Source organism: Penicillium brevicompactum (assembly GCF_028827555.1).
Source record: "Penicillium brevicompactum strain IBT 35665 chromosome Unknown utg000005l_segment0_segment0, whole genome shotgun sequence".
NCBI lineage: Eukaryota > Fungi > Ascomycota > Eurotiomycetes > Eurotiales > Aspergillaceae > Penicillium > Penicillium brevicompactum.
In genome coordinates, this window is record NW_026623208.1 from 282309 (window position 1) to 304782 (window position 22474).

The 22474-nt window shown below is 48.7% G+C and overlaps 9 protein-coding genes across 9 annotated transcripts; 4 read left to right on the forward strand and 5 right to left on the reverse strand.

The window, feature by feature from the left end:
* Window positions 1-455: 455 nt before the first annotated feature.
* On the reverse strand, window positions 456-692 carry N7506_005912 (uncharacterized protein; the record flags this gene model as incomplete). Its single annotated transcript, XM_056955205.1, has 1 exon — window positions 456-692. The coding sequence occupies one exon, from the start codon at window positions 690-692 to the stop codon at window positions 456-458; it is 237 nt and encodes a 78-aa protein (XP_056809539.1).
* Window positions 693-1801: 1109 nt separating this feature from the next.
* N7506_005913 (class I SAM-dependent methyltransferase) lies at window positions 1802-3214 on the reverse strand (the record flags this gene model as incomplete). The annotated part of the gene is made up of 5 exons (XM_056955206.1): window positions 1802-2035; window positions 2085-2439; window positions 2656-2730; window positions 3068-3127; window positions 3171-3214. 5 exons carry the CDS (start codon window positions 3212-3214, stop codon window positions 1802-1804), a joined length of 768 nt encoding a protein of 255 aa, XP_056809540.1.
* Window positions 3215-4755: 1541 nt separating this feature from the next.
* Window positions 4756-5553, reverse strand: N7506_005914 (uncharacterized protein; the record flags this gene model as incomplete). The annotated part of the gene is made up of 1 exon (XM_056955207.1): window positions 4756-5553. One exon carries the CDS (start codon window positions 5551-5553, stop codon window positions 4756-4758), a length of 798 nt encoding a protein of 265 aa, XP_056809541.1.
* Window positions 5554-7887: 2334 nt separating this feature from the next.
* N7506_005915 (uncharacterized protein) lies at window positions 7888-8914 on the forward strand (the record flags this gene model as incomplete). The annotated part of the gene is made up of 2 exons (XM_056955208.1): window positions 7888-8318; window positions 8374-8914. The coding sequence occupies 2 exons, from the start codon at window positions 7888-7890 to the stop codon at window positions 8912-8914; spliced, it is 972 nt and encodes a 323-aa protein (XP_056809542.1).
* A 268-nt stretch (window positions 8915-9182) lies between these two features.
* N7506_005916 (uncharacterized protein) lies at window positions 9183-10856 on the reverse strand (the record flags this gene model as incomplete). Its single annotated transcript, XM_056955209.1, has 1 exon — window positions 9183-10856. The coding sequence occupies one exon, from the start codon at window positions 10854-10856 to the stop codon at window positions 9183-9185; it is 1674 nt and encodes a 557-aa protein (XP_056809543.1).
* Window positions 10857-13514: 2658 nt separating this feature from the next.
* Window positions 13515-14174, forward strand: N7506_005917 (GNAT family N-acetyltransferase; the record flags this gene model as incomplete). Its single annotated transcript, XM_056955210.1, has 1 exon — window positions 13515-14174. One exon carries the CDS (start codon window positions 13515-13517, stop codon window positions 14172-14174), a length of 660 nt encoding a protein of 219 aa, XP_056809544.1.
* Window positions 14175-15056: 882 nt separating this feature from the next.
* Window positions 15057-17060, reverse strand: N7506_005918 (sugar porter family MFS transporter; the record flags this gene model as incomplete). The annotated part of the gene is made up of 8 exons (XM_056955211.1): window positions 15057-15244; window positions 15300-15430; window positions 15493-15880; window positions 15950-16194; window positions 16247-16495; window positions 16548-16803; window positions 16872-16923; window positions 16998-17060. The coding sequence occupies 8 exons, from the start codon at window positions 17058-17060 to the stop codon at window positions 15057-15059; spliced, it is 1572 nt and encodes a 523-aa protein (XP_056809545.1).
* Window positions 17061-17901: 841 nt separating this feature from the next.
* N7506_005919 (Zn(II)2Cys6 transcription factor) lies at window positions 17902-20345 on the forward strand (the record flags this gene model as incomplete). Its single annotated transcript, XM_056955212.1, has 2 exons — window positions 17902-19091; window positions 19145-20345. 2 exons carry the CDS (start codon window positions 17902-17904, stop codon window positions 20343-20345), a joined length of 2391 nt encoding a protein of 796 aa, XP_056809546.1.
* A 452-nt stretch (window positions 20346-20797) lies between these two features.
* N7506_005920 (putative sarcosine oxidase) lies at window positions 20798-21946 on the forward strand (the record flags this gene model as incomplete). Its single annotated transcript, XM_056955213.1, has 1 exon — window positions 20798-21946. The coding sequence occupies one exon, from the start codon at window positions 20798-20800 to the stop codon at window positions 21944-21946; it is 1149 nt and encodes a 382-aa protein (XP_056809547.1).
* Window positions 21947-22474: the final 528 nt, after the last annotated feature.

Genomic DNA, 22474 nt, shown 5'->3' on the forward strand with positions numbered 1-22474 from the left:
GTTTCGATAGCAAATGCCTTCAGGAGACCAAGTGCAGGTGCGCGAACATGAGCTATGAGCACTCAGTCGCTGAATCGATAGGAGCCATCGGTTCTTGAGAGCATGCCCAAGTGACAATGGGCGCTTGTAGCAGCCAGGTTGGGGCTTGGTGATAGGTGAGATCGGAATTGTTGGAGATCGTTGCTGAGTAGACTGTGGGAAATATTGATTGGGCTTCTTGAAACGACCACCCAATGGCCATCAAGTTTAGGCCGTAGTCACCGTCTTTCCGGGCTTGGGTCGCGTGTGGTGGTGCTGGACAAATGACAACATTCAAATTGATGGGTCTTCTTGTTTGTTTTGGGGGGCTTGAAGTGATGAAAATCGAGGAAATTGAAATTCTTTGAAAATGTGAGCTTTTGTGCACGGCCGAGGCGGATTATTTTGGATAACTTACCACTGTTTCCATGTGTAGTTTATTTTTGGATTCCCTGGCCAGCGTAACGGCCAGGTGGGAAAGTGTACTCGTCGTAGAGATGTTCTTTGGCCGCCATAAGGGGGCCCCACTCCTTCTTGACGTTCTTCCAGTGGTTCTTAAGGCGCAAAATTGGCGTGGATGGCGAGGCCACGGGGACAACAAAGTGTTGGATCGAAGAGGAGCTTGAAGTGCTCATCTTGGGCGAAGCGCTCGTTGAATCAGCGAAGGTGGACATATTGCGGCAAATGCGGCAAGTATTAGAGTATTATGATTATGTAAATAGTGTGATTGCTGAGCGTCTCCAAACAGCGACCTGGCAGGTTTATATCTATAGCCCGGAGGATGACATCGGCGCTAAATGTTGTTTAAAATTTTCGACCGAACGTCAGCCGACCGAGCCCCGACTTATTCCCGCCGAAGAATTTCCGTCTGCGCACTCCGCGCGAGGGGTATTTTCCCCTCAAAGCCATTGATCCCTTCAAAGCCCTTGGTTCTGATACGCTAAAAGCAAGTGCTTACATGCGGGCATTCGGCTTGCCGTGCAGACCCGAACACTTGACCTTCTGCGGATGATGCGTGATTCCTCCCATTCCTGCCCCGATCGGCAGGACTGATCCGTGAGTTTCCGGTTCGCACTTGCATTCGTGGCTAGAATAGCTCGGACCTCATGGCAAATACCTCATACATTCAGGGACTTCCAAGTTGGAATGTCCTTTTTCAAAAGCTGTCCGAATCAGCTAGTTCCCGAAATAGATCCGATGTTTGGAACATCCCGAATAGTCCGTTGAAAGGCTAATTGCAACGTTCCAATCACATCAAAATCAGATCGGAACAGTTTTCCTCTGGAAGCGCTTCTCCAACTTGGCCAACATCCCGAGAAACAAACGGGAGAAAATTTTCTATTGTGGGTCATTCCCCTCATAGGGCTGAAAGCGATGGCTCCTGTCTAGAGTCATGCTGCCTATGTCCCAGCCGCTTTTACCCGGCTGTCCAACGCCGCATGCCGACTGATTGGTCAATATCTTGACTCCAACTCATGGTCGACTCACAGTGGAAGTTTTTCATTCCATGAGGGGTACCTCTCACACCCTCTCCTCATTTCAAATTGATCCGGTTGATTTTAGGCAAGGCGTCATGGGCAAGACAACCCCAAATCACATGCAGCTTCTTCGGATTCACCGGGATTGAAATAATCCAAATGAGGAGGAACTGATACACTCGCCACACCCAGGTACCTCAACTTGGGTCTCTTCATTGACAGGCGGCAAATGAATCAACTTGGCTCAGAAACAAACAATAAATTCAAAGGGGTATAAGCTTCTAAAGACACATGTTGCATCGCAATCATCCGGGCTTTTGACCATATACGACCCGCACCTTTGTGTATAGGTGATGGGATGTATTTCGCAGCTCTTTCCGAATACCCGCTAACAACGCTTCGATCTCTTCGCGTGACCAGCCGAGCATCCGTGTGAATAACGCATATGTGTAGGGCGCTATGGCTTCCATCATATTGAGTTGATGATACCGACCAAGCTCCTTGAGCTTTGGGTCCTTCGGCCATGGGCTTTGAGGTAACTTTCGGGGAATCAGATCGATAAGACCAGCAAGGCAGGACGGCACATACCACATAGATGTCTTCGGTCACATTGATGAATCCGACTTGCTCCATTCGAGACTTCCACGTTGGTGATGATGCCATGTCTTTTCCGAAGAGTTTTGAAGATTCATGCATGTTCTGGATGGCGTAGAGGAAGTTTGTTGCGTTAAGGTGTGTACCATCGTCTGAGTAGGTTTTTGTTTCAAAAGTGGCCATCTCAAACCATCCATTGGGGTTCAAATGCTCGAATGCCTGCTTGAACAATCGGTCATGGTCACGGATGAAGCCCTCTAGCTCACGGCCATGGATGAAGTCAAACGGCTGGTTGTGTGACCAGGCTTGGTCAAAATCATCAACCTCGAATCGACAATTTGGTGGTACCCTAGAGACAGATCAATATTAAATAAGCGACAGAACATGCATTGATGGGACGATACCATGATGGCTGAATAGGGCTTAGATCGATTCCTGGCTCGGTCAGTTCATGATATGATTGGCGCGATCAACGATGGATATCCATACCGATCACCTCTGATCCTGGGTTGGCACTGTCTTAGATATTAGCTTGAGATCTCGAAAATCCAATCTTGTGGCTTACTCGGCATAGTCAATAGCCCATATTCCCGTTCCCGTCCCGAGATCTAACACTCTTTGTGGGGCTGTGACTGGAGCTCTGATTAACTCTCCCTTTAAGAGCAGTGAATAAATGTGATGGGTCTGCGATGGGTTAATCGATCGAGTCTGCAATGTACGGAGTAAAGACTAACCAGATCGAGACGATCTTGCTCCCGCTCATCGTTGGGCTATCGGAATGTCAAAATCGAGTTGAATCAGGGGGATTGGATCACATACCAAGTAATATTCTCCTTCATGGTATGAATGATACCTGCGACCGTTCTATTCACGATCAACATAACCCTCAAGGACGGTGATATCCATGGCAATGTACCTCATATCTATGAAGGTGAGGATTCGTAAAGGATTTCGGAAATGATGCAGGGATATCTTACTGGTAGTTCAGCGCACTTGAAGTGACACTCGTTGTGTAAGTCTCATCTCCGAGGCTGTCGCTGTCAGTGTGGTTTCTGCATTCAGCGCTTCCTCCATACTCACAACCCGGGGAATAATGAATCGTCGTCGGAGTTGGACTTGTTCATTATTAGTTCAGCGGTGAAATTTTTGATGAATCAAATCCCTCAGATACATACATCAGGCTCAATGGGCACCGACACTTGGGTGTTGACTTGCATTCCAATGCCTCCAAACTTCAAGGCTCCGATGGTTATGAAGTAATCAGGGTGCGCAAGAGCGATGGAAGGGGAAGAGAATGATTTTTCCAAGAAACGCTCAACCACACCGACTGGAGTCTTATGACCCCTCTGGCTTCAAGACAATTAGCGTGCCAGAGTGCCGGGCCCAGCGCTATTCACTAATTATTGCACCGTCACCCGAGCCAGCATCGCTTTGCGCAATTCTCGGTCGCGGTACCATATCGTCGGGTTGAATGTTACGAGGTACAAAGCCTTTCGCGGGCAGAACGGTAGTCTAAGGGGTTGGTTACCCGCTAGCGTCCTGATCGCAACTGATTGATTTGTCCGTTGCTGCGTGATGATCCGCAGGGCTAAAAAGGGGCCATTTCGAAAGCCAATCAAGGCCTGGCCCGGTGGACACGGGTGAGGTTGTGATACAACGGGCCCTGCGAGTGATTTGTGTTTCATGGGGCGATCGCGATCATGAGAAGATCTTCTGGAATAGATAAAATTTTGCGATCTCACCATATGGGGCAAGCCGTAAGCCGTACGGAGTACTCCGTAAGCCGTGACTCCCACCTGGGCGACTCCCCCTCGGCGTCCGACCGCGACCACGTCCCCAGAGCGGGGCAACATGGGATCCTTGAGTCCCAGCAGGACGGTTCTCTTAGCAAAACACAGTCCCATTCGGTGCTGATCATACATTGTGGACGCCGTCAGTCCCGACAGTCTGGTTTCTTTCAAAGGTTGCCACGGGGGTTTCGCAATTGAAAACTGTGACCCGCGGTGAGATTGCTGACTCGTACGTTTGAAATGTGACAACACCCGCATAGATGCAAATCAAGATGGAACGCTGGAAGCCAATCAGTCGCGTTCTAGAACTTTCAAGATTGCCCTCCAAAGTCGGATCTTAGGCCACTGCATGAGCCACCTTTCCTCCTTGCTGATCCCTTCCAGAGTGACAGATTATGCATGGCATCTGAGACAATTTCGCCTAGAAGGACGAAAAAGTCTCCAGATGTCTGATATGGGGCTTAGGCAATCTGACTCCAATGAATCCTCAAATCACCTGGCCACTTCAAGGTTATCGGCGATGGGTGTCGGTGGGTCCCTTTCTGGCTGCAGGGATTCGCCCGATACGGCAACCTGGGCATTTCCACTTGGGTAGGTGGCGTTTGGGGGAGGAAGCTGCATGATTGGCCTAGCCACTTAAACCTTACTAATGATACAGTCTCGCATGACGTATATGACGGTAAAGAATTCCAAGGTTGCCCCCGAGGTCCAATTATTGATTATATGTTCCGTGGGTTCCACCCTATTTCGAGGAGATAATCTATGCTCAGGCTCAACGGGGTGCCTATGTACACGCCAATGTCGATAAAACGCGATGAACCGAATTGTTTCTCGGACGCGATCTTTTTCATTTGGAGAAATTGTCTACAACTTCTTCAAAGCAGAAGCACGGATGCAGCAAAACATGACATCCACCATGCAAGCCCGCCGATCATCTTGTTTGTGCCCGCAGCAGTTGCTGGTGTGCTCATGCTTGCGCTTGGGCTAGAAGAAGACGAATGAATGAGCTCACTCGCGGTCGACAGGCTAGAAGGAATTGTGCTAGACATTGTGTCAGATGAGACCGTGTCTGTCGCGAGGAAAGTGGCGACAGTCTCAGCCGTTGTCGTTGGAGATGGGGTCTCGGAAGAAGAGAAAGAGATGTCAGAGGATGACGAAGGAGCGTCCGAAGAGGAAGTCACTTCGGAAGTGGCTTGGGAAGTCTCCAATATGAACGTCGTTGTATCATCCGTAGACGTCGTTGTCTCATCTGTAGGCGCTTTTGTCTCGTCTACATGTGAAGACGTGCTTGTGGTCGTTGTGATCTCAGGCTGTGTCATCGAGGTGGTTATTGTTTCAGGCACAAGACCTCCAGTCAGTGGAGCTACCGCGTATGGAGGATCGAAGAGCCCGAAATTTCCACATGCGTTGCAAGGTGAGGCCCAAGATTTGACAGGCTTAGGGGCTGCAAGAATGGGATCACATCGGCCATTAGGTGCTGCGGTTGCGATCACCGATTCAGCTTCTGTTTGGGGACAGTCGGTACCCAGATCACTCAAGGTGAGTTGCCGTGTAATTGGTTCCTCGGGGATGATCGTCGACACTTGATCTAGATCCAGAGGAAATACCACGCTTGTGCCAGAGGGCCCAGCGCGACCAGCGGTGTTATATCCATAAATGTTGTCAATAACCATGTAGACCGACGGGGATGTGCTGTGGCTATTTGTTAGCTCAGATTGAGAGAAATATGACGAGTTGGCTCCTACAAGGTCCAGTTCAGGTGCGTGTTGACATAAGTCGAAGGATAGACGTGGTCATCTGATGGCCAGTAAAATAGATTGACAGTGCCGGCGGAGCTAAAGAAACATCAGTATGAGAGGTCACCCCGATATTGACGTCAACGAAGAGGGAGTGACCTACATGCTGCAGGTTGTCGGGCATGGGTTTGGGGGTGGGCTTGGTGGCGGCGTGATGGTCGTAGGCACATAAGTCGTAGTTGTAATGGGAAGGGGGGTGGTGGTACTTGTAAATGTGAGGAATCTTGAAGTTGAGGGGAACACTGATATGGTCGAAATTTCTCTGGATGACACAGAACTAAACGGCACAGGAATGGCAGTAGGAACAGTGCTGCTCCCGCTCCATCGTACCGAAGATGCGAACGAAAGACTCCAATCAGTGGTGGGAAGAGTGGTGGTCTCAGTCGTGACGCTCTCGACAGTAGTTTCAACCTCACTTCCCCAAACAACAGTAGATGGGGAAGAGAATGTGATCGGATCAGGGTTGTAGGTTATGAAGTTACTGTGGCTTGGATCACCACCCGCAGAAATTGGAGAGTGTTGAAAGTGGGGAGAGTGGGGAGAGTGAATAGCTTCTGTGTTTTCCTAAGGTTAGTGCCTGCAATTCATATCATCAGATATTGCCAAAGGCTTACCAGGACCATTGAAGGCTTTTACTTCAGCGACTAACAGTCCGAGTGCCCATAATTGAAGTGCAAAAACCATGATGAACTCTTCTAAGACCACAAATACAATAATTGTATGTCAACTAGTTGAGTATAAACAGCAGACGAAAAACAAGACCAAGAACCAAAATCATAAAGCAGGAGAAGGCATCAAATTTGAATTACAAAATATTCCGAGCGTTGGAAAGCGAGAGCGAGAGCTGCACCTGAGCACGATCCAGCTGCGATGACATATGAGAAGAATCATGTCAACATAACTTGTAACAGCCGAGCGGTGTATTGACCGAAATAGGTAGCGACAAGCAACTAGCTCGCTTAGAAAGGCAATGCATTTTGCGGAGAATTGACTTCTAGATGTTTGGATCGTTGAATTTTCGACGCGATTGTTCCTGATCTGAAAGTGGAGCAGGTTTTGATGTCCATATCCTTGTTTTGTAGACCCCAACGTGGACCTGTCAGGGACCTTCGTTACCTCTCAAGAAATAACAACGACGATCGCAGCCGACTAGCTCTGTAGGATAACAGGTTCGAGCCCCGAAAATGATGTCTGGCGCAAAACGGCCTAGAAGCCATGCAGATCCCCGGTCGCAACATCACATAGGAATTGAGATTAACCAATTCAACTTGCATTACTGCCAGATAAAATCTTCTGGAATCTACGAGTGGTGAAATGAAGTCTGCATTATTTTGGATAGGACTGAATTTAAACTGGGTGCTGAAATGCGCCTCATCCTCACCCGCCAAACGTTCATCTTCAGCTCTCGAGGTCTCTCCCAGCCAATATTTGTAAATATTTGCACTGGAATTTGACCTCTTGATTGTTATTGTGGCTAACTGTGCATTTAGTGAAGGCAATGATGGTCCATGGAGTACTTTTCATCTACGAGTTGGAACGCCAGAACAATCCGTCCGAGTGCTTGTCTCCACCGCATCTCCAGAATCACTCGTTGTCTTGTCGGATTATGGATGTTCTAAATCAGTGTTTCAAAATGTTCCGTCAGACTGTGCGGTATCTAGGGGCACCCTGTTTAACGCAAACCACTCTTCAACCTGGGATGATTTGGGACTCTACGGGATAATCGACAACGGAGTTGGTCTCGAGGCCAATCTTGGTTACTATCAAAGAGCAGAATTTGCTCGCGAAACTTTGGGTGTTGGTCTCACTGGGCAAAGACTTGAAAAACAAACATTAGCAGGGATCGCGACCGCGGAGCCTTTCTACCTGTAATAGTGAACTTACCTTGTCTGCCCGAGAAAACCTACTGACCCAACTTGTGAGCAGGGGAATATTTGGGCTCAATCCTCAGCCTGTCAATCTCACTTCTTTGGGCAATGATTCTTCATCATCCTTTTTCACAACACTCAAGGACCAAGATGTGATCCCTAGCCTGACATGGAGTTATACTGCCGGGGCCAAATATCGTGAGCATACCCAGGAAACATCATCCAACTTGTGATTGGTTCTGGCTAAACCAAGTCCAAAATAGGACTCAAGCAAGTATACGGTCAACTCATATTTTCCGGATATGACACTTCCCGCTTCACGCAGAACACTGCGTCCTTCACAATGGCAGATGACATCACTCGAGATCTCGTGGTTTATCTTCAGTCCATCAGCTATAGTGGATCAACCTCTGCCACTTTACTATCGAAGGCCATTCCTATCTTTATCGATTCAACAGATCCAAATCTCTGGTTACCGGAGGATGTATGCCATGCCTTTGAAGATGCGTTTGATCTCACTCTTGACAACGAGACGGGACTATACTTGGTGAACGACACACAGAACACCCAATTGCAGAATTCAAATGCGCAGGTCACATTCAGACTGTCTGATGTGCAGTCCGGTGGTGATGCTGTTTCCATCACCTTGCCATATGAAGCTTTCGCTCTAACCGCCGAGTCTCCGTTGGTCAAGAACAGTAGTTACTATTTCCCACTCAAGCGTGCCGCAAATTCAACGCAGTATACACTAGGTCGGACGTTCCTTCAAGAAGCGTGAGTTGGATTTCTCATATATAGATTCTCTGGACTGACAAATTGGTTGTGACAGTTATCTTTCGGCCGATTATGAACGTGGTGTCTTTAATGTGTCAGCATGCAAATGGGATGATGATGCCGATCAAAACATTGTTACTATCCAATCCAAGGATTCGAAATCTTCGGGTTGTTCTGGAAGTGAGTGCTCCACAGGTTCAGATGGTGGAGGAGGTCCCTCACCACTGAGCCGCGGTGCTGTAGCGGGTATCGCCATTGCAGCGTTGTGCGGAGTCGTCATTCTGGCCGCAATTCTGTTTTTCTTCATCCGCCGCCAACGCCAAAAGGAAGCAAACAAAGCGACTCCACCCGAGTCAGATGTGTCCGTTCTCTCTGGTCCGGTACATAATGCACCCCCTACCGAGTCGTCAAACAGCGCACAAACCCCACCGAGACCGAGATTTTGGTCTCCAGATGCTGTGCTTGGTGATGCTAGCGAGAGTAACATTGGTGCCAGCAGCGGTAGTGGCACTACCCACGAGCAGAGCGTAGAATTGGACGGTCGGAACACACAGGTCAAGCCGGTATATTATGAACTACCAGCCAATGGGCCTTGAGACATGATCCCACACTAAACTTGGAATATGAGTCTATCTGTTTCCTGTTAGATTTCGTGAACAAAATAATGAACAAAGCCTATCGTGCTCCCAGCGTTAGAGCATGCATTTACATGCTTGTCTTTTCATGCAGGATCCCTTCTTCCGATGGTCAGTTCCCATCGTTGGGCTTTCACTTTGTTTGTTCCGTTCTGAGAGAAAATGCTTGAACCGTCCCCAGAAAAAGTAGAATGATGGTTTTGAGGAACTGTCATTCCCTGCTCAAGTTTCATGCATAGTTGATAAACAGGGGGCTGGTGACAACCTTCGCGCCACTCCACTCCCTACCAACGAAATACACAGAGCGATCTTTGGTATCCCCACCTAGAAGGGATACAGACCCTTCCACTCGGCGAGGTAGTTCGATGTCTGGTATAGCCTCGACCCGAACGAACAAGCCTGCACCGCCACGAATTTCAATCAATTTGCCCCCAGGTGAAGCAGAGGCCTCTTCCCAAGTTGCATCGATTGCAAAATATGGCTGAGGCTTGTGCGGATTTCCAGCTAGCGCATCTCCCACTTTCACGTAACCACCGAGGGAACCAGTTATTCTGATCCTTGATGGTGTCCTGTCTCCCTCAAAAGTGACATTCACGCCATCAATATCACCGCTAGTCTTGCTAGAAAAATTGACAACGTGATTCTCTGAGGTTTTGACAAAATCCTCCGGGTTATCCTCTAGTCCTCCGAAGGGAAGAGCACTCTTCACGCTGGCTTCCCCCAAAATTTCAATCATGCCGCTCCAAATTGCCTCCCTATACCGATCATACAGTCTTGCTCCACCCCAAGTGACCCTCAATATCTTTGATGGCGTGGTTTGTTCTTCTGACCAGAAGCATCGGTGCCATATCAGACCAGATGCATCGAAGGCTTCGATGGTAGAGAAGCCCCTGTCGCCCAGGAAATGATACTTTATCTCTTGGACCCCAGTCGCCGAGGCTTCAATCTCGTCTCCCTGCAAAGCGATGCCATCTTTGGTTATGGTAGATACGAGGCCAACTAAACGCTGACCCGTGGTAGCAAAGGTGCGTCTAGATCTGAGGGACCTGGCCACAGTAGCTCGATCTAGTCGATGTGATAAGATACCGGTTAGGCCCCCACGAGTTCCGAATACCGCAGTTCCAGGTACGCCTCCACCGCACCGGCCACGGTGCTCATCGGAGTTGGCAGAAACACCGAGTTTCCATCCTCGCCCAACAGCATCCTGCAGAAGCCATTCAAATTGACCCCAAGCACTGCCGATTTCGATTAAGCGCTCGAGTTTCGGGTGGTGCCAGCCAAGGTTACAGCGACGCCCTCCCACATGCGGAATGAGTAGGTGATTGTCTGCGTCTTTGGCATAGGTAGCATACAGCTCATCCAGTGGCCAGGCCCCTGGCACGAGGTCCTTTGGCCCATTCTCAGACCATTCGAAAGAGCGAGCGACGTTTCCGTGCCGATCAAAGGGAAATTCAGGCGGATATTCGTCGGGGTTTTCAAGGAACACAACATTGTGATCACCTCCAGCGGCCGAGTTTCCGCACCACTCGGTTCCAGGGTAGATGACAAATTTTCCAGGCTCGTTCAAGGACTTGATGAGCTGTACTGTGGCATCCCAGCGTTCCTTCGTGATTTGAAAATCATTGGCAGTGTATCCAAGAACATCCAAACCTGCGACTTCACGTCCGTATGAGAAATTGTAAATCGAGTCTTCAGTGCCAACTGTATCATCAGAGTGAACATGTAAGTCTCCGAAGAGAATCTTTGGAACAGCCAAGTGGGAGGACGCGCTGATATAGGAGCGGCTAGACCCCACGATCCCATCATTATTTTCCAATGATACGTCTACCGTGTAGTCGCCGTCGCCCGATATCTGGAGATCAGAAAATATCGCATTCGTCCATCCTGTTCTCGGCACCAGCATTGTTTTGTGGGTTAATATTTGAGACCCGGCGCCCTCGATCGATATGTGCAGGCTGAAGACAAGATCTTTCCTGTTATCTCGGGTCACGTTTCCCCATTTGTCCTCCGCATGAGTATGGACTGCAAATGATACATTTGGCTGGACTAGTCTGGGCGAAACAGTCTGGATGTGATTGGGCGGACCGGAAATAATGCTCCAGGATATATCAGGTTGAATTGGAGCAAAGCGGCTATCATATCTGTGTCAGTAGACAGCTCGCCGTGCTTTGAAAGGTTCAAAATACTCACGACGTGCCAACAGGATCAACGTAGAATCTCCATCGAAAGTCCTTTTCCACAAAGGTTTGCACTCGAGTGCCTCTGCCTCCAAAGCGTCGATCGCCGAGTCGAATGAGAATCCGATCTCCGGGATTCAAATACCCATCCTGAATATCCACGATGACAGCTTTCTGAAAAGGTCTTTCATGACCCTTCTGGTCGAATAGTATACCCAGTGACTGCACAGTGGCGGGTGTCTGCCCGCTAACAAGGCTGTTGGGCACATATTCAGCACTAACATAGTTGTCTTTCGTCCGGTCTGACGTCTGAAACAAAGCCCAATCCTAGAGAAAAGACATCTAGTCAGCATCTCGGTTTCCTTCACAGAAGGAAACTCTCTTACTGAGTAAAACTTGAAGGTTGCTTTGATCCATGCGCCATCTGCAAGCCCAGAGGCGCCAACTTCGTAGTCAAGTACAAGCTCTGTCCATTCACCAGCAACCAATGTTTTTGTGTTGCTCTTGACTCGACCGAGGAATGGAAGGCTTTTTGTATACTCATAAAGCCCCTCCGGAGCAAAGTACTCCCCCGCTACCTGTTGCCTCTCCTCTGCTGTAAGATACTTCATCTTGCGCAGTGGTGGATCGCAATTCAGAAACAGCAATGCAGAGCAGTGATGTACAAGAAAGGGGAGAGAGAGAGAAAGAGAGCGAAGCTCTGGATCTACGACCAGTTATCTAGCAGGCCTGACAACTCAGGCAGCCACAAGTGCTCCGACAGAGATTGGACAAGAAAGCAGATTACATTTATGGATGTAAAGGACACTGAATCTTGAAGCGACCGGGGAAATTCCGAGAGGGGGTCTCATATTGCACCATCACCATGCGGGATTCAACATCGCACCTTATTCCAATGCTTGACACTTTTCATGATTTCTCTACTTTTCACGCGTGGGTCATTATCACACAATAAGATCCACACTGATGCTCATAGTCCGATTAATTGACATCTAAACAAAAACACACCGGAGGTTCTTGAATTAGCTAGGCGTATAGAAAGATCTGCATATCATTCGATGAGTACTTTGCATTGGGAAGTGTGGGCTTATGAGATGGTTAGCGAGTTTTCCGGCGTGAAGACCTGTAAGCGGGCCCGGGGGTCTTCGAGTTCATGGTGCATAGATTCAACGCATCAACACCATGATTGTGCAAAACCATCTTGATCTCTTCAAACTCCCGCAACTCAATCTCTTGAGCATAGATATCCCTTCTATCTGACAGAAAGAAGACTCCGTTTGATTCGAAGATGGTGTGGGAATTGTTGGCCAATACTGGTCGGCAATTCGTGAGGCCCAACAAAGCACCAAGCTCCTGGCCTTTAGTGCCTTCATTAGTCCACTGGTGATGGCGGAGCATTCTGGGATCTGTAGACCAGCCGCGAGGACCAGAAGAGACATGCTATCTCTGTAAACGGCCATAGTTCCAGGGATTCGAGTCCAAAAAAGACTCACTTGATTTGTCCGATCAAACGGGCCAGAGCCACGACCAACGTGGTGTGTTGGGCTGCTGTTTGCGACTCTGAAGCCCGAGGTTGTAGCCTACTACCTACATCCCTCCCGCTTTCTCGCAACCTCCGACATTTGGATGATACTTTATCACGGCTGATCTATTTTATTACATCGTCAGTAGACACACGTAATCTTTGGGAAGAAGATTTCTCGATTGCCTCACTCCTGATTGTTGTTTGGATGGGTTTTCTGTCTCTTGTGTCCCCTGGTCGCAATCTTCCTTTTCTGAAGCCGTACTCAATAGAGACCACATTTCAAAACTTCTTAAAGCTATTGATAGGATATTGATGAAGAATAACTATGTTGCTTCAAAAGTATGAATGGCTGGACATCCAAGCTTATGTAGAAATTGGTTCGGGAACGCCCAGGGTAATACTCCGTAAACCAGGTTGAACCATTAGACCGTGTGACATAGAAGTCTTGCACAATTGGGAGTTTGTATCATTCTGGGATGAAACAAGATCTTGAAACACAGAACATTAAGAGATGTCACCTGGGCAAGACCAATGAGATTCTTTCACTTTCTTGTGCACCTCACCTTTTGGTTTTGAAAGTCTTCAGGTCAGTCAGAAGTCCCAAATCTCATGGTTTTCTTTCTCTCCGTCTCGCCGTTGATTTTTATGGGGTGACAGTGTCACAATCACCAGGCTGGCCCCGGGGCGCCATAATGTGATGCGAACCCGGGGTCGGTTGGCCGCGGGCCCCCGGAGCCCCGGGGCCGGATTCCGGGGTGACACATGGTGGGTCGCTGCGGGTTGAGCCGCTAAATCAAACCAAACTAAAAAAAAAAAAAAAAATCTGTGACTCAAAACGCCAATTCTTTCCCTTCGCATCATGGCTTCAGACAGCTTCGTGCCTGTCAAGGCCTATTTACCCACATTGCCACTTCCTCCCAACAGTCAGAGGTCCGAAATAACCACCAGTCGTTTGCTACTCCGACCTCTCCGATCAAGCGACCTGGACGCGCTGCATGTCTTGCGTACTCAGGAGGATGTCATGAAATGGACCACGGCTGGCTGCATCGACGAAAACATTGAAAAGACAAAGTCGAAACTTGACCCTTTCCTACCACCACACGATATTGACAACGCCAATTTCGCTATCTGTCTCAAGGACTCTGGAGAGCTGATTGGCATTGGCGGGTGCCATCTTTACCCCGGATCACATGGATGGCCTGAAATTGGGTATATGCTGCGACAAGAAACATGGGGACAGGGGTTAGGCACGGAATTTCTCACTGCCTGGCTGCGGTTCTGGTCTGAGCTTTCTCGCTCTGAGCGTGAAGTGTGTGTCGAGAAGGAAATGGTCATTGGTGAGGGTCATGTTGACGAGCATCTTATCGCTATAACCGAGGCCAGCAATAGCGCCAGTCAAAGGGTTCTGTCAAAGTCTGGCTTCCAACGCTTTAGAGAATTCAGCGAGGTCCAAGGCACCAAGACGGTGAATCTTGTTGCATTTCGCTTCGTGCCACAGAAATCGGCAAATGGTCCATAAAGAAGTGTTCACTGCACCCTTCGATGGCTTCTGAAATTACCGCGTCACAAATCATGTTGTTCTGGTCATGCGCCGTAGTCACATTCAAGAGGGAGGCTGGGAGTCCATTCCCCCTCCGTGGCTGACAGGCCCCAGCCAGCCTCCTCAAATCGAACTTCCCATAGCCAACCGTCTTGACAGACCCCATTTACAGCGTTCATGGTATTATTTATGATAATTGACCTCAATAAGGAGCACTCCGTACAAACATCTCCCATGCTCAGCATTCCCGGGCCAAGGTGGCGGGCGCGCATGCCCGAATTAACGCCAATTTGGGAAATTCATCCCCGACTCCCTTGCCGAGGGAACCACCCTGCCGCCCCCTCGGTTCCAGATGCTCAACAGTGTAATCAACCATCGCGCGAACTCTAAGAATTGTAATACATCCCGAATCTCTGCTCAGGATGTTTTACTTTCAAGATTGATTTGAGGATAATGTGTCGGCGCCGTTGTTTGCCTTGTTTGCAGGGCCCTGCTTGCTGTTTGATAGACCTAGATTAGAGAGCCTCGCTCGACCTCTTTCCTTCTTCTCCTCGTCTCGAATACAACTAAGTTTATCGTACATGACAGCTATTCTGACATAATGCTTCTGTCTTCTCACCTTGAACTCTGCGTGCGTTTAAAGATAGAATACCTGCCCAGGTGGGGATCCCTATTCGTATACCCAAAGTCAATACCCAGAGGGAACCTTCTGATTTAACACATCAGTAGAAAAAGTAAAGAGCATTCTTCAACAATAGCTAGCTATACCTAGCAGTCTGACATAGCTAAATGTCCTGCATAGATCTAAGGGTACTTAGGTTCCTGGTCCCTACAGTACCCGTGCATCACAAGCCACAAGATTTAATTAACATGCTCCGCAAAGCCACTGTCACCGGAGATAGCTTCTTTCTCATGTTTTTGTACCTCCTCGTCCTCGTGATAGACGAACTGAAGTGGTCGCTTGGTCGAAATAGCGTCCGCATCACCAACTACGATGAGTGGAGGGTTGGATCGATAGTATGCGTCCATATCCTCCAATGTTCGGTTCGCTGTATGTAGTCAGTAAAAATTTGTTGCGTTCAAATTCAAACATGATTGGCTCACCTGTCTCAGGGTAGAAGAAATAAATCACGGGCAGGAATAAAGCGTTGAGAACGGTCCACACAATCCAGAATTTCCAGCCAATGCTTTGGATGCCAATAGGAGTGATTTCGACAATGGCAAAATTAGTGATCCTGGAAATGGAGAATATGAGTAACAGAGCCTAGCTGTCTGAGTAGATGATCCAAGAACTCACCAGTTTGTCGCTGTCGAGACGGCCACGCCCTTTGTCCTCATGGGCAACGAGTTTATCTCGGTCGGGTATAGCCATGGAACTCCCAGCATACCCATTCCAAAAGCCACATGGAAAAGGAAGAAAAAGGCAACAGAGGCGGTGGCGTACACGGGATCCTTCTCGGCCAGGTATAACAGAATGGTGATGATTAGGAAAGATACGAATTGGCCAAAGCCAGAAAGCATCATCAATCCTCGACGGCCAACTTTCTCCACAATTGAAGCAGCAGCGCACGAGAAAATGAAGTATGATGTTGCATTGCAAGCCGTGAGCAGTCTGGCCATTTTGTCTGAAAGTCCAACCGAGTTCATAAGGACCAAAGGAAGATAGTAACTCATGATATTGATGCCTATTTTTTGACAGTCAGTATATCAATTACGGCAACATATTCTCCTGTGAGGGTCCTGTGGTGAAATACCTTGGAATTGCTGCATGGCTTGTGTTCCAGCACCGAGAAGTAATCGACGGAGAGTTTTGGTGGTATTGTCACTTTTGCTTGGACGCAGCAGCTCGTACCAGCTAACGGCATTTTGGCTCTCATAGGTGATGCTAAACTTGATCTCGTCACGTTGGGTTATGATAAGCGGGTCGTCTGTGGTTCTCGCTTCAACACAAGCAAGAACTTCCAATGCCTCCGTTTCCCGCCCTTGTGTCATCAGCCATCTGCTTCCTCGTTAGAGTCGTATCATGTTTTGGCCATGTAGATTCATCGTACCTTGGTGATTCCGGAAGCCAAGGAATCGTTGTAAGCAATACGGCAACAAAAATGAGCTGTAGAGAGATTGGCAACCGCCACGCAATAGCACCTCCGCGAAAGGAAAGGCCATAGTTGATCCAGTTGACAATACAATAGCCGCCAACGTTCAGTCCAAGATCCAGAATGACTAGTTTTCCTCTCCATTTTGCCTGCGCCGTTTCCGTTTGCCAGATTGGAGCCGTCGCCGTGTTGATTCCATTGCCGAGGCTAGAAAAGATTAACATCGAGTACATATCATCGGGTTTGAAAGCTTGCTCACCCTAACACAATACGACCGACAAACATTTGAGGTAGGCTGTAAGAAGATGCCTGGAGGACTGTACCAACGGCCATGATGATAGTTCCCAAAAGAATGGACTTCTTGCGACCAAGTCTCTCGCCTACTGTGAAAGCGAGTATGGCTCCGAAGAAACACCCAATATCATAGATGGCAGCAACGGTTGAGAGAACAGTGGTCTTAGTAGGGCCGACTAGGTCGTGGACTTCGAGGAAGTCGCGAGTGACGACAACACCACCTGCAAGGGCCGAATCATCAGTATCTAGCGGCCTCGGTGTAGGCCTTAAAAGGAAAAAGGAGACAAACTAAAAACGCCTTGGTCGTATCCAAACAACATCATGTCTGTAGCACAAGCCAACTACAGAAATCCACATGTTAGCATGCGCCCTTGTAGCCCTGAAATGCACAGCATGGAGAAAATCTTCAACTTACCGTGAGCCAAAAGGTAAGCCATCCTCCAGTGAGCCCAAAGTAGGGCTCCTTCGTAATGGTCATCGCTTAGTGTAGCAGGGTCAGATATATTTGTCAGAGAATATAAGACTGTTGTCATTGAATCATCTTGAAAAGCTGGCGGGATACTGCTTTATATAAGTTTTGCTCACGGTACCCGTGGTAGGTCAAGGTTGAGACATCCCGACCCCATGGGGAGGCGGGATGGAGACGCGTTGCGGGGTGCACATTATGGTAAACCTTCTTTGTTGTGGATTTGAAGGGGAGGTCGAATGTGGTGTTGTTGGGTGGCTTCTTGCCCCTGTGTTGGCTTTCTTGGGCTTGCCAGCTTCAATTCAGTCAGCACCATAGGTTGAGGGTGTCTTTGTTATCATCTGTACGGTACCAAGGGACATTCTCGTCATGAGAATGAGCTGATAGATTGATTTTGAAGGTATTTGCAGCCAAGCAAATGGTATGAAAACATGGCCAATGTATCCATGGATGAGACCGCTTGGACCAAAGGGGTTAGCGCCAAACCATTTCTCGGTTCCCAGGTTAGTCTGTCGTCAACAGCCAATCAGCGACTCGGCTGCGCCGGAAAAATTACACCTATCGGCCCGATGTATGCGCCGCGGGAATGCTTACCTGAAAAGGATGGCGACGGGTTAGTTTCAACCGCCCGTAGTGTGGAGATGGGGTACATGACTGGCTTGGTGGGGTATATTGTCTGCTCAGTTGTTTGACAACAGTCATCCGCTGCCTAAAGCCAGGCTGTGCCCCCTGAATTGTCTGCTCAAACTGGATGAGGGAATATCGAAAGGCTGCCAAGTCACACCTTCATTGGACACTGCTAAGCCAGACTATCAAAATTGCCTCAAACAGCCTTTGCCCGGGCTGAATCAACATGCGCGTGCAAATGTACACCGAGGAAGATTTTCAGTCGGGGGACTTGTCATCATCGGTCCTTGGCCGGGTCGACCTCCGAAAGAGCAAGCCCCGATTTCGACGGAATCAGGTTGCTTGTGACTCGTGTCATATGCGGCGTGTACAGTGCGATCTGATATCACCATCACCGTGCTCACGTTGCCTACGCACGGGCATGAACTGTGGGCTTTCTCGCACGCTACGGAAACGAGGACGCACGGCGCGATCCAAGCTAGGAAACGGAACCGCAACCGCAAAACACGAGCAGTGTCATTCACCAGAGTACTTACAAGTGCAACAAGCCCACGAGTGTCCCATCGCTCACTCTTCATCGACTGCGTCCCCGATGAGCCCCACCACCCCGGCTTCGGCCACTAATTTAGGGTCGACACCGACCAATGAAATCGATACCCTTTTGGCCTTGTGCACGGAGGAAAATCATTCTCCTTTCGGCATTTCACAGGAATGGGAAATGCCAGGTGTGCATTATGAGGGGGACTACCCGAAAGAATTGCTCGAACCAATTTCCCAAGATGAAGGTCCTCAACTACTGATGCCGGACTCGTGTGACCTGGGTCCCACCGGCTCCTACAGCCTCAGCCATGAGCTTTCGCCTAATTTCTCTTCGCCCGCAGATGGTATCTCGACTGGAGCAGGTAGACCTATGCGAGATTCCGCGATATGGTATCCTGTATTGGATCGGATTATGATCACTTTGGAGCCCCATATCTCTTGCCAGCTTGCGTGTCATTTACTCGAACTATACTTTTCTGAAAGATCGTCAACATATGCACACGCTATTTACGGACACGTTCCTTGCTCTCTTTTGCGCAGGGCATCTTTTCTAACTGATGATTTTCGGCCTACCAGCCCTGCACTCTTGGCGAGCATGCTCTGGTTGGCTGCGGTGGATGATCGTGACTGTTCACTGCCTATCTTGCCATCTCAAAAGGTCAAAATTTGCCAAATATTAGGCAACGCCGCTTTTTATTTTCTGTCAACTTCGAGAAATGGACGTTCCGGGGATGAGGACCCCTTAGCTCCAGGCTCATACCCACCTACAATGGCCCAAGACCCGAGAACACGTCCAGCTGATCTCGACGATGTGATCACTCACATTCATATCGCCTCAATCCTGTCTGATGAGCAACGCCCCTCAAGCACTTCACGGTATGTTAGCGTGTCTTCTTTCTGATACTCCACGGTTTCTAATTCTATCACAGGTGGAAGACAGCCTCCGATATGGCCCGTCAACTCAAACTCAACGAAGAATCATACCCTCTGCCAAACACCACGGGCTGGGGTAATCTCCATTGTCATGCCTGTCATCACGAAGCACCAAGCTCTCTCGACGGTTCGAAACACTGTATCCATGGTGGAACGGAAACACATCTCGGGTGTATGTGTGAGGGGATGGATACTACCGACTCGCCTGCCTTTACAGAAGAGCATCTTGAAGAGCGAAGAAGAACATGGTGGCTCCTTTACATTCTGGACCGGCATCTATCACTGCGTCATAACCGTTCACTGGAGATTAGTGATGCAGAATGCGCAGCCTTACCACTCCCGGTGGACGAGGTGTCATGGCAGAATGGTACATTTACCAAGGGCTTTTCTCGCCCGCAGACACACAACTTGAACTCGGAGCGTCAAGCTTCTCAAGATTTTCAATTTCGCGATTGCTCGCTCTTTGGATTCTTCCTTCCTCTTATGAAAATCAGCGGGGAGATCTCAAAGCTCAACGATATGCAATCACAGGGAAACCGTGGGCATGAAATTGAAGAAGAACGGTTATTACAGCATATCGGGACATATCAGGATAGCCTTGCAAATTTCATGAGATCTGCAAATACTTCAGATCCCAAGTCAAAGATGTTGGATGCATTTTACGATACCCGGCAACAAACCTGTGTTGCATATGCTTCCTACCTTGTGCAGGCTCTACGCATTCTGCTATTGGGTAAACGACACTGGCTCTTTCTCATTGAAGAAGCTGAATTTTGGAAGTCTCCCACTTTCATATCCACCATCTCACACGCCTCAGATGGGACGTTTTGGCTGCGAAGAATTTTGGACCTTGATCCAGATGTCAGCTTCATGCCATACCTTTTCGGTATCATGTTATTTCAAGCTAGCTATCCCATGCTCTTGGTTGTTGAGCGTCTCCAAAGCAAGTCCGGCAAAGAGATTCTCGATGCATGCGAAGTCATGATACGAGCCACTGAGTCGTGTTTAGTAACACGAAATACAGAATACCAGAGAAAATTCCGGCAACTGATGCGCAGTACAGTCTCCCAAGCCTGGGGCTGTCCTGTGAGTGCAAGTGAAATTCAACGTCGCCGCAAAGCAGTGTTTAGTCTTTACTTGTGGACAAGACGAGGGACACATTGGCCTGTTGATTCTGAGAATCGCAACCCGACATAATTGCTCCTTCCTGGCTACCAAAAACAGGCATCAGCAATATTTTCCTCCTTATATAATCACACCAATCACTTAATAATCAAGTGTAGTTATATCAGAGATTCTGCTATTCGTTTTGGTTCTTTGCTGTGTTCTTTGCTGTGAATTGGGTGAGCCTGTACAGGGGACCGGAGAGACGGAGCAACGCCGTCTCAACTGATGCCAACCACACCCCACATGCAGTGACCCCGCGCTGATCTCAGTACACTGAGTATCTCCAGGGTCTGGTGCAAAATCTCCATCTTCTTTTGATCCGATTCGCTCTAATGCGGGGAAGATGACGGAGAAGCACGTGAGCGGACCGATCACCGTCCAGCGTGTACATCAGTATTATTACCATAAAAGACGGTCATTTCCAGACACCGATGAAGAAAGCGCATTCAGAAATTTTCCAACGGCAAAGAATTGAAGACGTAATGGACCAATACGATGTGGCAGTGGTTGGGCTCGGTGTTCTCGGAAGTGCGGCAGCATACCATGCGGCTCTAAAAGGGAAAAGAGTTGTTGCTTTCGAACAATTCGAGCTCGGTCACGTACACGGCGCGTCGCACGATACCTCTCGTATTGTGAGAACAACCAACTCATCCCCCGAGTACGTTGCTTTGGCAAAGTCGGCATATAAAGACTGGGCCGAACTCGAAAAGGCAACAGACCAAAAGCTTTTGACGATCACCGGCGGTGTTTTCTTCCTACCAAAGGATGCTCCCACACCAATCGGTGACTTTACCAGAAGTCTTGACGCCAAAAACATTCCATATGAGGTTCTCAATGCAAAGGAAGTGAACAAGCGGTGGCCTCAGTTTGACATCCCGGACTCGGTCGACACAGTGTACACAGCAGACACGGGGATCGCCCACGCCGCCAAGACAGTCCTTGCTATGCAAAGTTTGGCGCGAACTCATGGCGCAGTATTGAAGGAGCATACTCGAGTGGACCGGGTGACACCTAAGAAATCCGGATCTGGAGTCGTGATCGAGACTTCCAAGGGTCAGGTTCACGCCGCGAAAGTCATTATTGCAGCCGACGCCTGGACAAACAAGCTTCTTGCACCTCTTGGAGTCCATATTCCTCTGTCAGTGATGCAAGAGCAAGTGACATATTTCAAGCCAACGGACGAAAAAGCGTGGGAGCCTAGCAACTTTCCAGTGTGGATCTGGGGCGGCGATCCCTGCTTCTACGGCTTCCCATCTTTCGGGGAGCCGACAATCAAAGCTGGCCGCGACACATCCAACAACTTCATGACACCTGAGCAGCGCACATATGTACACTCTCCACAGCTTCTCGAGCAGCTTTCCTCGTTTATGGGGAGTGTCATGCCTGATGAGGGTCGTCAAGCCCTTCGCACTGTGACTTGTCAATACTCCATCACGCCAGATAGACAATTCGTGATCAGCCCGCTGGAAAAGCACAAAGATATTATTGTTGGTCTAGGCGCTGCCCATGCTTTCAAATTTGCGCCCGCATTTGGTCGTGTTCTTGCGGAGCTTGCTGTTGATGGGCAGAGCACGGAGGATCTGTCAAAATTCGGAATACCCAAGAACGCTACTTATACTAGTAAACTTTAAGCTCCTTGGGGCTATTTATCACTTAATCTCATACAATCGAATGTCAGTACAATTGATCAATCCTCACTTGTTATTGCTCGTAGAAATGACAAGTCCCTCTGGTCGCAATTCTTAGACGTAGCGGCAGATGTCAGCAAACTTCTGTCAATCCTTGAAAGAAATGGCAAAGAACCCGGATTTTTTCTCCAGACTTGAAACATGAAGAAATACCTCTAGGCATAGGCTTGGCTTCGGAGCACCATGCCTACCTAAGATAGGCGCTTTCTTCACTTGGGCATTCGGTCATAAATTGGAAGAATCGCGCCATCTATCACCATCTTTTTCGCCCGAGAGACGCGTTCAAACATCGCTTAGCCAAAATGGAGTTATTCGAAAGGCCATTGCGGAGTATTCCCAGCCCTAGAAGCCATTTTCACTTATCTCTGATAAACATCGTTTATTGACGGACTGTCACGACATAGCTCTTGCCTTTTTTGCAATAAACACCCCGCATGTCGACCAAGTGATAGTTTAAAACGAGCTCTAAAA